Below are 14,855 nucleotides of genomic sequence, written 5' to 3'. Positions count from 1 at the left end.
CAGGAACATATAGACTAAACCAATGCTCGCCTGCCCTCAGACCCAGAAGAACTCTCTACTTGCGGGAAGGGTTTAAATGCAGTGTTCACATAACACAAGCCTTCTGGCTTGGGAACTTGAAACCATCTGACTCCATATTAAATATTTCCCCTCTCCCTCACTTTGTATTCCCCTTGTGTTTCCCTGACTACCTTATAAACTCTATTTGTCTTTGTAGTCCCCTTAACTTTCTTTTGTTGACATAGTATTAAACACCATGTGTGTGTGTGTGTGTGTGTGTGTGTGTGTATACATATCGTGTGTGTGTGTTTATGTATATATCTACTTATTTATATATACAATATAAATATATATACGCATATATATATATTTATATATACTCATTTATTTCTCACAATAATGTAGATACTATCATTATTCTCATTAAAGGATGAGAAAACTGAGGCACAGAGAAGTAAAGCAACGTACCTGAGGTTACACAGATAATAAGTAAAGAAACAGAGTTTGAACCCAGGCAGCCTAACTCTGGATTTACTGGTTGGATGATTTCTTTTAGAGTTCTTAACTACACGGTTATCCTGACTCAGAGAGAAGGCAAACACCAAGGACGATGTAAGCTTGAAGCTGCTGGGGTTATGTGGTGCCAAGTGAGAGAAGCCACTCCAAAATGAAACTAAAAAGGAAAAAAATAGCTGAAAGTAGAGAGGAAGAGAGAAAGAGAGGGAGACAGAGGTTGAGAAAGAATGAGAGACAATATGAGAGATATTATTATTTTATTTGAATCCCTGGAGAATACAAAGCCAGGAAATCCTTTTGGTCTTCCTAGTTATATAAGTAAATAGGGTCTTCTGTCGTTCATAGCTATGGGTTCTTAACCAGAGGGTCTTTCCACAGTTGTACACAAAGTTCTTTGTATATAAACAGAACTGTAAAACCATGTATATGCACATCTCCAGGGAGAATCTCAAAGGAAATCTTGATACTACCTAACTGCCATGTGTAGAGCATTGTAACCAAATCTCAGCTAAAATTATGTGGGGACACATAGAACAAGGCAATCTTCATGTGGCTAGCCTATGCTTACATTAGGTCTATACGTATATGGAGAAGAATAAGCTATTTCCTATTTAAAGCCAAGTGTCATAATGTCTAAAGTCTCTCCATAAAAGATTTATCAATTATAACTTCTAATAATCTTTTAAAATGCAAAGTGAGTTCCTGTTGAATTGAAAATGCATGCTTGCAACTTAAGTGTCCACCAATGAATGAAAGATAAAGACAAGTGTGGTATATTATACACAATGGAATATCATTCAGTCATAATAAAGAAGGAAATCTTTGTGACAACATGGGTGGAACTTGAAGGCATTATGCTACGTGATATAAGTCAGAGAAAGACAAACACCATATGATCTTACTTATAAGTGGACTCTAAAATAGAAAAAAAAGACAAAAACCAAACTCATAGATAAAGAGAATAGACTGGTGGTTACCAGAGCCTGGGGGTGAGCGGTAGGCAAAATGAGTGAAGATGGTCAAAAGAAACAAAACTTCAGCTATAAAATAAATGAATCATGCGGATGTAATGTATAGCATGTGTGACTATAGTTAATAACATCATGTTGTATATTTGAAAGAAGTTAAGAGAGTAGATCTTAAAAGTTCTCATCACAAGAAACAAATATTTGTAACTATGTGTGATGATGGATGTTAACTAGACTTATTGTGTTGATAATTTTCCAATATATACAAATATAAATCATTATGTTGTACAACTGAAACCAATATAACATTATATGTCAATTATATCTCAATTAAAAAAAAGAAAATTCATGCTTAGGTCAGCTCTTTAACAAAATGCTACAAAAATGACAGTGTGTCAATCCTAATTCTATTTGTCTTTGGACCCATTTCTCATTCTTCCTTTGTCCTGCTCTGGTCTATCAGGGAGAGGAACTGCCTTCTGCTAGGCTGGGCTTCCCAGTATTTCGTGAGTTCAGCAAACAGGAGCTCTGGCTCATCAAGTACAGTATTCCCACTTTATCTGTGGGAGAAACACTCCGAGACCCTCAGTGGATGCCCGAAACCACAGAGAGTAACAAACCCTATATATGTTATGTTCTTCCCTGTGATAAAGTTTATTTTATAAATTAGGCATAGTAAGAGATTAACAACAGTAACTAATAATAAAATAGAACAATTACAATATATTATAATAAAAGTTATGTAAATGTGGTTTCTCCTTCTCCCAAAATATCTTATTGCACTGTACATACAGTGTAGATATGATGGACAAAGGGATCATTCATGTCCCAGGCAGAACACAGTGGGACAGCTCGAGATTTGATCAGGTTACTCAGAATGGTGCACAATTTAAAATTTATGAATTATTTATATCTGGAATTTCCTATTTCATATTTTCAAACCCTGGTTGACCATGGGTAATTGAAACCTCAAAAAGAGAAGCTGTGGATAAGAGGGACTACTGTATTTCCTAACTGTGGCAGTAAGGGTTTGTTCAATCATCATTGTTGCATGGCTGTTTTTGCATGCTTAATGCACTGTTTGCTATTAAGCTACAACTCAGGTATGGTGTTCTTGGGTTTTATACAATGCAAATAAATGAAGATTTTCACTATGCTCCAAGAGCTTCTAATTAGAAAAACAAAACAAAACAAAACAAAACAAAACCAGAATTCAATAATTCAGCCACAGGTTCACTTTTTAAAATGCTCTAGATCATATTAAAACCCATAAGATATTTTTTCTCTTGGAAACTAGATTTAATGCATTGCCCTGATTTGCGTCTACCTTTAAGAGCAAATGCATTTTCCTGGAAATATGGCATTTGTATTGGCAAACGGTTACACGAATAAATTCTTTAAGCACCATTTAAGAAGTTTACTTGAAATTTTGATGTCTCACACCAAAATGCTGACTATTGAATAGTAATCTATTATATGTAATGCCAAATGAAAGTCTGCTGTAATAATTCACTAGATAAAGTTTAGTTTTTACATCATTGTGATAAATATATCTCGCTTACCAGTTTAGCCACAAATCATACCTTATGGCTGTCATGTGAAGGCAGTAAAATATTATATACCTTTAGATGACCTCTATCCAGAAATGCTTTTCACTTTTCACATTTTATCTGTCAAATAGTATTTTCTTTAAGAAGTAAATATAAATGCCATTATTGGGAGAAGCTACCGGCCTAGGACAAGTTCTAGCATTTAGTGTTCTGACAGATTTTAATTTGGATATCAGCCAAAGTCAATAAAACTTGTTCATGCAGAACCTTACCTGGTTTTCACCACATCGAGAGGGTGCATCAGGCAAATTTCTACAAGACCTGAAAGATGATAAAGAAAAGTCCAATAAACACTTACGTAAACACTGGTTCTTATTTCCTTGACCCTACTGATTTCTCAACTATGATGATTCAAATAAAAACTTGGAACTTTGGACATGACAGCTAATAGTTGTAGGTTAGTGGCAAAAGACAAAAGCATAATATGATTTTATTGCAGTGGAAGCAAGATATGTGAGTAAATACTTATTCGTCTCCTGGTAGAAGTAGGAGATGGAGCGTTAGAGGAAGAAAATGAAAATAAATCACATATCCCAAATCCCAATCTACTAGGCAGGAAATACTGAATGCGAACCCAGTCTAATAAATAAATATATGAAGAAGGGAGGGAGGAAAGAAGAGAAAGAAGAGAGAGAAATTCTTTCAGCACCCCACTCTAGCCCACTTGCTAAAATAGCAAATCATAAGCCTCAGTTTCAGTGTCCATGAAATAAAAATAATGATTGATAGCTTAATAGAGAACATGTATTAAGTGTTTATTGTATACTAGGCATTGTTCTAAGCAGTACTTAGTTTATCTCATTTAATCCTCACGAGAGCTCTTTGTGATAGAAGGTATTATCCCCAATTTACAGCTGAGATAATTGGGAAACACAGGGTTAAATAACTTGTCTAAGATCTCACAACTAGGAAGTAAATAGTCTTAATCCAACATAGCCCATGATATGAACCATTGCACAGTGTAGAAGAATTAATACAGCTTCTTACAAATCAACTGTAAAGCCCCCTTCCTATTGTCTCACTGAGCAAAATAGTAGTAATAATCATAAGTAACCTTAGCTGCAGTCCCTACACAGTGATGGCCATTTAACAGACATTATCTCTGATACGTACAACTACTGGGCAAGATCAATATTATCATTGCCTTACTTGAAGACAATAAGCAAACTGAGGTTGACAACATTAACTGATTTGCCCAAAAGCCACCCAACAGTGTTTGTGGGTAGTTTCTTAAGGGCAGAGCACTTACCTCTCTTTCATTTGCAAACTTACTCAATTTGAGCTTATTTGTGATTTACGTCATCTTCCCCATTATATCTATAGACACAAATGTCTTTTATTCCCCATACTGGTCAGGTCTAGAAAGCTCAAATGGCCTGTACCTTCTAGCAGGCCTACCTTGCTTCCATAGAAGCTTTTGGAAGCTCTTCCTGTATAGGCCCACTGTAGTTTATAAAGTCATATGTATTGACCCAAAGCAAGTAAGTGTCTTACTTTGACTAAAACTAATGGGACCCAGTACTGATGTCTGTGCCAAAGCTTCCCAGCAGGAATGCTCCTTAGTCATTGGTAACCAAGTCACTGACCCGATCAGAGTCTCACTGCCTAGACTGGAGAAAGGCACAGAAAAGTAGAGGCAACAGAATCTCTGGGCACAACAGCTAAACCTTTGAGGCACTGTTTTAGCTTTATGAATAAGCCCTGTTTCTCAAGATCACCCAGGTAGGTTTCTTCCTTGCAACCAGTAAAGTCTCAATATACTTCCTCTTGCTTGAAATTCACCTTTGCCTTTGAACCTTGAAGTCAGAATTAGGTGACCAGAGTTTCTGTCCTGGTGCCTTCCTGGAATGATCGTTTACCCTGGGGTCATCAGTTTCTTATTTGTAAAGGAAAAGGTTAAATGGTCTATAATACCTTTGAGATCTAGTATTCTATATTTGCATCCTTGTTCTTGAATCTTATAATTCTAATTTATGCTTTCTTATATTAGCTAGAAGAGTTTAAAGCCCTAATACCATATATAAGATTGAGTCTGGAAACTCAGACTTATAAAATAACATTCTTACCAAAGAAAGTATTGCAGCAGGCATCTACTAAGGGCACTTCTGTGTATTTCATGAGCGTAAAGGAATAAGAGATGCAGAATCAGTTTACCAAAGAAAGAACACAAAGTTTCTCCCATTGACTTGGCATCAGAAAAGAAGCAAAATAATAAACAACGAACAGCACTAGTTGGCATATCTCTTTAAACATTTACCAAAAGAACCAATAATCCAGCAACTTATTAAAACTAATAGCAGAACTTGGAGCATATGTTCACATTTATATATATCAATTTGCCTATTTGCAAAATTGTTCTAGTTTCCTGTGTGCTAATGTATATTTCTGGTAGTAAAGTTTTAATAATTTTTCTTTTCTCAGAAAATGGTAATTTTCATATGAGGCAATTGCATGTTTCTCACAATAACAAGCAAGCAAAAATTGCTATTAGATTTGTTTAAATTAGAAGATTAATTTTATAAGGCTGGAACTAATGCAAATTAAGAAAGCCCAAAGCAGATTGATATTGTGAATTTACCACCTTGTAAATGTTTTCTTGTTCCTACAGATTCATGCCACTTCTGCGGGCATGACCATTCTGCAAGATTCAAATGAAACAGGCAATGCGACACTATCATGGGCACAGAAAGGCATAAGCTAGCCCCTGAATCCGTACCTTGGAATATTCCCTGAATGCTCCCTTCTTTGAATTGGCTCGAGTACATGCCTTCACCTCAGCCAACATGTCCCAGAAAGGAATACCACCCCACTGTCACAAATCTTCCCCTAGCCTCCATCTTCTCTGAGAAGGTCTCCTAGCTTGTTTAACCACAAAACTGCACACAACATAAACCCCATCTCCTTCCTCTTATATAACCTGAACCACAGTGCTTTTTTTACTTAAGAAAAGTATAAACATTACCATACAATGATTAGCATAATTGATGAAAGGACAGTTTCTTCTCAGCATTCAACTTACTGTGCTTTTCCTTTTCTCTGGAGTGCTATCCTCCTGTGAGGACACAGACGCATTCACTTCTGAGAATCCTACTTACCTTGAGATTTCAATTTGGGCAACTGTTTTCCTAGGTCAGAGACTGTTAACTGTCCCCTACTATTTGTCCTCACTTCTTCCTGGCTGCCCAGAATAAATATTGCATTTCCCAGCCTCCCTTGTTGTTAGGCATGACAACAAGTGGTTTCAGCAACTTCTAGGAAGTCTTCTAAAGGTAAGGAGCCTGCTCCTCTCCTCCCTTTTCCTCCTTCCTGCTGGTGGAATGTAGACATAGAGCTAGAGGGGCCATCTTAAACATGAGGTGACTTCCGGCATGGAGGCCACACACATAGCATAGCAACAAGATAGAAGCTGTCCCGGACATTGTGGAGTTCTGGTCTGTCTACCTCCAGACGTGCATGTTGGAGAAAAACGTCTATTTCCTTTATACTACTGCTATTTGGATTTTCTGCCACTTGTACCTCAACCTAATTCTAACTGATATACGGGCCCTTTGATGTGCACCCACAGAACTCTGAACTTGGGTCATTACATGGCACTGAGACTGCTTTCTTGTCTGAAAGCTCCATGAGGACAGAGATACCTGCCTTTTTACCTTTGCCTCCCCATCACTTTGCACAACAGCTGGCACTCGGTAAGCTCAGTAAAAATTCGTTGAATAAAAAAATTAATGCTGATCAGGGTTAGTGCACATGCTATTATGTCAGCGGATTCTCAAGATAAATTGAACTGGCAGGTATTTACTCTGCATTTACTTCACCAGTTTGAACATTCTACAACCAAGCAAATAAGGACAGAGAAACACTGGTAAAAATTAAGTAAATTACAGCGCAGGAAGTGTTTGAAAGGATAGAAAATAAAGAATTGCAATATTGTTAATATGTGAGAAGGCAACTAATCAATCAGCACCTAATACACTGCCAACTGATTCTTGACAGTTGTGAGCATACAAGGGTATTATGCTAGGAGACGGGGACATGGCCTGATGCGGTATCAAGGGTGCCTGAAAGGCTGAATGATTTCAAATGTGGGCACAGATACGTCACTTTGAGAATGGTCTTACATGTAAAGGGAAGATGTTGAACAGAGAATAGAAATATGCATAAAACTATGTTTCAGGCCCAGTTATTAAGTGCTATTATTTACAGTGTGTTTGCTATTCATGTCCTACATCAATTCTAGTGTGGTATAACTGTGTACTTTTATCCTCAATTATCAACTGTCTTCAAGGAACTATGTCATTGTTCCTTGTTCTCATAAAACTAGTGACAGAAAATATGAAGAAATATATTAAAAATTTTAAGTAAAATTTCAATTAATCTGTGGCCTGGGTGTTCCTTATATCTGAGATTGCTTGTCCTAAGTCAAGTACTCAGGTTGATATATGTGAGGGAAAGACCATTTAAAAAAAAGTCATATATAAGTATAAATATAAATCTCACTAGGAAGCAGTTCCTACAGTTTTCACCTGCTTTGCTAACGACCACTGCTAGACATCGCATTACTCAATGACATCCTTTCTCCTTAGAGCTGGGAGTAGAAAACCACATAAAAGGCATCACTTCCCAGAAAGGATGGGATTATTCTCATTTGTGAGATTTAAAATGCTTATAGGGAGGCTGGGTGAAAAAAGTGAAAGAATTAAGAAGTACAAATTGGTAGTTGCAAAATAGTCATGGGGATATAAAGTACAGCATAGGAAACGCAGTCAATAATATTGTAATATAACTATGTGTGGTGCCAGGTGGGTACTCGACTTATTGGGGGGATCACTTTGTAAATTATATAAATGTCTAACCACTAGGCTGTACAACTGAAACTAATATAATAAGATTGAATGTCAACTGTAAAACAAAAATTTTAAAAAAATTTAAAAATGCTTACAACATAAAGCAGACTTACTTACTTACTTGCTTATTTATTTATTTATTTATTTATTTATTTATTTATTTATTTAATTTCTTCCCATTTCTTTACAACCTGGGCCACAGAAAAGTGACAGTAGAGAGTGCACTGCTACATTGGTGGACTGAGTATGGGGATATATCCCACATCTGCTCATTCTTAACAGGGTCCCAAAGAATTTATAGAAACCAAGAAAATGCTGTTGTCATTCCCATGCCTTCTTCCCTGCTCCTCCCCTGCCTTTATCCAGAAATAGTATTATAATGGGCCCCAGAAGCCTTTTTATAGCAATAGGATGGGGCAATGGGGAAGACAAACTGGGTGCCGAAAAATTGACGTGAACATAGTTCATTAAAGAATAATGTTGAGTGATCCTTCAGCTTAAGGTCTTAATCTTGATTTTAACTGTACACGATGTTATTATATCTGTTCTAAAATACATTATTTGAGAACAGAGTAGTCTAAATTTACTCTGTCCTTTTATCACTATGTCAATTCGCTGTTCCTTTCTCTACAATTCCATATATATAACTACTATATTATATTTTACATTACCAATTATATTACATTATATTACAAATATCAAAAATAGCATTTATCATACCATGTTATGGCTAGTAATATACAGAAATATATATCTAGACATTGTAGTCTATGTGAATGGCATCTTCTAGATTTGTGAAAACGTGTGGTCAAATACAAACCATGAGCTCTGAGAAAAAGGAGTATTTAACTTTATAGGCCCACTGAGTAAGTAATGTCCAATACATAAAATTCACTCAAAAAGTTCTCTATCTACACTCGCTCCCTTGGTCATCTCACCCGCACCTCATGGCTTTAATTACCATCTATATGCTAACCATTCACCAATTTACACATCCAGTTCAGACTTTTCTTTCAAAGTCTAGACTAAAATATCCCACTGCCCATTGGACATCTCTGCTTGAATATTTAATAGCCATTTCAAAATTCACACATCTAAAACAGGATCCTGAGCCTTCCTCCTTTCACCCCTATACAAACAAAACAAAACAAAAAGTAACAAAACAGAAATCAACGTGTTCAACCTTAGAATCACCCTCCTTCTCTCAAAACCTTCCTCTAATTTATCTAAAAGTCCCATTGCCTTTACTTTAAAATTGTCCAGACTTCTACCATCTCTCACTTCTTCTACTGCCCCACTCTGGTCCAAGTCATGATCATCATTTCTCAGCTGATTAATTGAGGCACCTCCTTAACAGGTCTCCCTCCATCCACCTCTGACCCCTTCCATCTGTTCTCATCCAGAAGCCAGAGTGATTCTGTAAAGATGTAAGTTGTTTCATGTCATTCCTCTGGTCAGCAATGGCTCCCCATTTCACTCACTCAGAGAAAAACACATACGAAATCTAGGTCTGCATTACTTCTCCCATCAACTCTCTTACTACTCTCCCACTCACTCATTCTACTCCGGCCACACTGGCCTCTTTGCCATTTCCTAAACTTACCAGGGCTACTTCAGCTTCTGGTCTTTGCCCTAGCCATTCCATCTGCCTGAAACGCTCTTCTCCAGATTCTACTTGGCCAATTTTCTTCACGTGGTCAATAAGTAACCCTGACTACTCCAGCCCTGAGTCTTGCCTCTCTTTACCCCAGCACTGGTAAAACTCTTCATGCTGCTATGCTTTTTGCTTTTCCCATAGTACCTATCAACTTCTGACACACTCCATTATTTACATATTTATTATGTTTGTTTCTTGTCTCTCCCAGTAGAATATAACCTTCACTAGGGCAGAGATCTTTGTCTGTAATGTCCACTAAGTACTCAGAATATGCCTGATACATAGCAGTTGTTCATGAGTATTTGTCGTAAAAAGAAACTGAATTATATAAAAGAATAAACCTGTGACAATGAGATTCCTTTTCAGTGGTGTGCGGAAGATGAAGATTTCAGAATTCGGTTTACAGAATAGGAACTCACTCAGTCATTCAAGGAATCCATGATAATCTTTAAAATAGGAAGAAGTCTACTGATAGGTTCTGAATCCACACCTATCTTCTAAGCAGAATAGGTTCCTCCAAAGATAATTTTGGTAAGTTACATTTTATAGAGCAAAAAATATCTTAACATCTCTGTGACCTGCAAAAGGGTAATGGTACAGACAGAAAATTGAGAGATTCGAGCATCCCCAAGATGTTAGTTGCAAGTAAAATCTATACCGCCCTTTTTCAAGCCAAAAACCTCTACATTGTACTACAGCCCCATCCTGAACATTTTCAAATTAAATCTCAGACTTCTCTTACGTCCTTTAAATTATGCTCTTCTAACCATTACCTTAACTGATTTTGTGAGACATGTTTAACTCTTTAAAATGTAAAAGAATCTTTTTATTGTTTAAAGAGAACCACAGAGGAATAAATGGTTTCGAATTACGCAAATCTGAAATTCAAAAATAGAACAGCTATAGACAGAAGTGATATTTTTTCATCTACTCTACTAGTCAAGCAAATCATTACAACATCCTATTTGATAGCCTGCCCAGAAAATGTGGTAGCCCTACTGAATTATAAGCAATGTGAGACTCATAAAGGGAAATCAAATATATTATGCTTTCCCCTAATAACAGTTAAGGCGCACTACCTTTGTGGCACAGTAAATTAATATTATGTACACTTAATTGGCTAAATAGGCAATGTGATTTGGCAGGTTTGAAAGATGTTGTTAAAAGTTATGTTTTTGGGCGAGCCACAACCTTCCTTGAGAAATCTGAAGCAAATATTTTCATAGATGTTAACTATTAGCATGTATTTTTCTAACAAAACTAACACTAAGTAATGGCTGTTAGCCCATATCTAAAGAGAGAGCAGTAAAATAATTTACTCAGTGTATATTCCTTGCTCTCATTAGTTTATGATCTAATTGACTTAAGAATTCAGGAAAATATATTTCAGAGGTATAAACATATGTATACATTATGGTCTAGAAGTCCCTTCTACCAGGGAGGAAGAAAAGTTGAAGCAGAGTTTAAAAATAGGTGAATTTTTTTTTTTTTAAATAAAGCTTTGAATGCAAAGACAGGTTGAAAATTATTAAACTATTGGACAATAGACTAGTGGTTACCAGATGGGAGGGGGCAGGGAGGAGGTAAACAGGGTAAAGGGGGTCAAATATGTGGTGACAGAAAGAAATCTAACTACAGGAGATGAACGCACAGTGTAAACATATATACGCCTTACTGTTAAAGTGTACAGCTGAAACTTATTGGATTTTTTTAACCAATGTCACCATAAAAAATAATTAATTAATTAAAAAAAGAAAGAAAATTATTAAACTAATGAACTAATGAAAATATTACTTGTAAACAAAGCTTTTATATTAATTTTTTAACTCAATTTTGGCTCAATGTAATATTTTTAAAAATTATTGTTTGGTATTCTACTTCAATGGAAGTTATCCTTTCATTCTTTTTTTTTGTTACTAAATGCTATATTAGACCCTAAGCAAGCTCCAGGTGCACTCGGGTAAGTGGCCCAATTTTCAGATGTGTTGACCTTTTGTGGAAAGTTAACTGCCTTAATATAACCAGTAATGCAAGGAGAAACATCAGGGGAAAAATAAGCTGTGGATTAGGTTGGCGAATGGTAAAATATCTTTAGAAGTGTATAAAATGTCTTTAAAGAGGAAAATAATGTGAATAAGAGAAATAGGTATCACTTTTTTTTATAGATTATATGTGTTTATAATAAATATACATTCAGAAAAAGTTCGCATTGCATTTTGCTTATCTAAAGTGAAAGCTGACCAGCACTTTCACATTGGAAGCTTATGAAAATGAGGAAGGGCAGTTGAAGGAGGAGTTAGGACTCTGGGGGATGAGGGGAGGTGGGGGGGGGCTGCAGAGTTCAGGACCTTTCTTTGCACCCTACAGACTTGCCCAATTCTGGGGACTCTGTTTTCTTTCTGCTTTTCTATTGGCCAGAAAGATAAAAACATTTGCTCTGCCTCAGGATTTATTTTCTTTCTTAGTTGAAATATATTTGACATACAATATTGGTAAATTTAAAGTGTACATGCTAATTTGATACGTTTAGATATTGTAAGATGATTGCTGCTATAGCAATAAGTAGCACCTCTATCATCTTACATAATCAACCTTTATTTTTAGTGATTAGAATAATTAAGTTCTAGTCTCTTCACAAGTCAGATAACTTCTACAATGTTGGCCTTCTTTTTTTCTTTTATTGCTTAGAAAGAAGGAGCACTCTATTCGTCAGAGCAGGAACAGAACTCAGCCTGTCGACACCCACCGCTCCGGTCACATACTGAAGTGAGCTCTCACAGGCCGGATGGTATGCCTCTCTTCCCAGCATTTGTGGCAATGTGTTTGCTTGAAATTGGCCACAGTGGGAGTATTTACACTAAGGAAATGGCAAAGGCTACAAATCAGTTTTTGTTTGTTTGTTTTCCAGAAAGGCAATTGGTAAACATTTACTAGCACAGCACTGCTCATATCTAACAGCAAATTCTGTTGCCTAGCCTATTAGGTTCAAATGGTTTTAAAAGTATAGTAATATACGGAGAGTTTTTAACTTCCAATACTTCTTTACCTCTGCTGGTCACTAATTCCCAAAGGTGCCATAAGTTCATCTTTAGCTTATACTCTCTGCTAGCCATACTTTAATAAGAATCATGAATCTACATCAGAATTTTTAAGGAATCCTTAGGAATTTCTATCCAAGAAAACCGACCAACCCAGCAAACTATCAACTACACCTATGATTCGCCACACTGTTGTGCAGATGCTTCTACCATCTTGACCAAATAGAGATCTGGTAGTGAAAGCAACAGTCTTCCATTTCTCAGGAAAACAACTTCATTCCCCTGCCCTCTTCCAAGAGTATGAGCACCTTAAAAGAGAAGAGAAGAAATGTAGCTACAAAGCCAGCTTCACTCTTAGTCATTGGACCAAAGTCCAGAAGCAGGGAGAAGGCCCTAGGTAAATACACAGCACCTTGCTAAGTGAAGAATTTAGGTCACAAGAATTTAGGTCTTTCTTTTCTATAAGTCACTAACACCAATTACCATCAAAGAAAAAGCAGGATAAAACTATAATGCTTTTCTCCCTGTTCTAATTAGTATTATTTCTTCTGAGTATATTATTCATCTTAATAGAGTAAAAGGCTTATGACTTAAAATATTTGCCACCATTGCCTTGATTAATATATAGCCGAGTTTCCTGCATTTAAATAATCACACTGCTTTTAATAACTGCTTTTAGGTGTTAGCTCTTAATTTTACATTTGCTAAATGACCTAGAACCATAGCTACATAAATTATTATTTTTGAACTGTTATTCCGCACCAGCTTCTGTGCCCTGCTCCCATGAACTCCAGCTTACTGTGCCAAGTATTTTAGGTAAATCCCATATTCCATATTCTTTATCAAGGTCTGGCTTAGAGGAAAACAAAGAAGAAAGCTGACTCAGTTTCAGGGCTTCTCTGTTAGGTATGCAGGTATCCACACAGTTTAATCACACAGGATTTCTACTAAGTATGGATTAAGTCAATTTTTATTTCTTCACAAAAATATTTGCAAAAATTAAACTGACTTCACATAAAATAAGTACCAGCTGAAAAATAATTTTTGGATACTGAAGTGTAAGACATTATATAAACATAAAGGATGATAAATTTCATAACAGAAATATTAATTGTAATAGCATTAACTGTATTACTACTTATAGAAATGCTATCTAAATAATAATCGTTTGATTTCAGTTAATATTCTTAAATTACTAACTCGAGAAACAATATTTGCCTTCACGGCTTCTATCCCAATGAGCACCATGGGATGTTTCTTTGCTACTGCACAACATTAAATGTGCTTTATCTCAGTTTTCTAGGTGCTGGACACCCAGGCAGGTTTTCATTTACCAAATATTTTTGGGGGTGCCTACTGTGTGCATGGTTTTTCTAGCACAGTTCTAGATGCTAGTTCTCTTCTGCTGGCTCCCATTTTCTCAGAATAGGAAACCAGGTCATCAACTAAGAGTGAGGATGAGGGAGGGGATGTTGGTGAGACCAGAGAGAAGGTATGAAATAGTTGTCTATGGCAGTGAGGGAAGGGAGGGACCTGGGAAAAGTAATATTGAGTTGCATTAAGGGTCCACTCGAGGCCAACAGTTATGAATTTAAAGTGTCCTTTTCTGCACGTTCAGCTGTGTGAGTGCTAATGGTGGGGGCAGAGCAGGCAGAGCAAGATGTAACCAGGATCGGGTTTGCCAAACGGATATGAGGATGTGAGAGAGGGTGAAGGAAAGAATGTGCGCTGAAGAGTGATTATAATGGTTGAGTATGAAGCTTAAGCTAGAAAGGAGGAAAGTGAGAACATGACAGGGATGAGGAGATGATGGTAAGAGCTTACTGATCCTGTTTGAGTCAGGATACTAGAGGCGAGAGCTGGAAAGATAAGAGATGGCGTTAACATTGAGGTAACTACTTAGTGCCATTTTTATTAATACGTAGTAATTTAAGTTTGGATTTTTCTTTCTCTCTGTATCGCCAGTGTCTAGCACAAGGTATGGTACATCATCTATACATCGAATAAAAATGTTGAATAACAAAACTTTGATCCTAAAATTGAGTAATACCAAGTATGTGAACAACAATTACATCAATGGATATAACATTCTCTATTCCCTGAACTAGAATCAGCAGATATCCTCTTTGTTTTGATTTGACCTTCACGGTTCCTTTGAGTTTATAGTTTGACAAATTTCTAACTAGATCCTATAATGTCCAGAATGTGTATACCTTAAGAAG

The 14,855-nt window shown here is 36.5% G+C and overlaps 1 protein-coding gene across 4 annotated transcripts in view; it reads right to left on the bottom strand.

Annotated features, from left to right (window-relative positions):
* The window catches only part of SLC25A21 (solute carrier family 25 member 21), a 445,505-nt gene that overhangs the window by 168,020 nt on the left and 262,630 nt on the right, over positions 1-14,855 (bottom strand). For all 4 annotated transcript variants that reach the window (XM_039856524.1, XM_039856525.1, XM_039856522.1 and 1 more), the window contains exon 4: positions 3,307-3,355. In XM_039856524.1, the coding sequence (XP_039712458.1) occupies positions 3,307-3,355 (49 nt within the window). The remainder of the gene's footprint in view (positions 1-3,306; positions 3,356-14,855) is intronic.

The sequence above is a fragment of the Pteropus medius genome, unplaced genomic scaffold, assembly GCF_902729225.1.
Source record: "Pteropus medius unplaced genomic scaffold, Ma_sr-lr_union100, whole genome shotgun sequence".
Classification (NCBI taxonomy): Eukaryota; Metazoa; Chordata; class Mammalia; order Chiroptera; family Pteropodidae; genus Pteropus; species Pteropus medius.
Note: the sequence above shows the minus strand (reverse complement) of the source record. Positions and strands in the feature narration are given on the sequence as shown.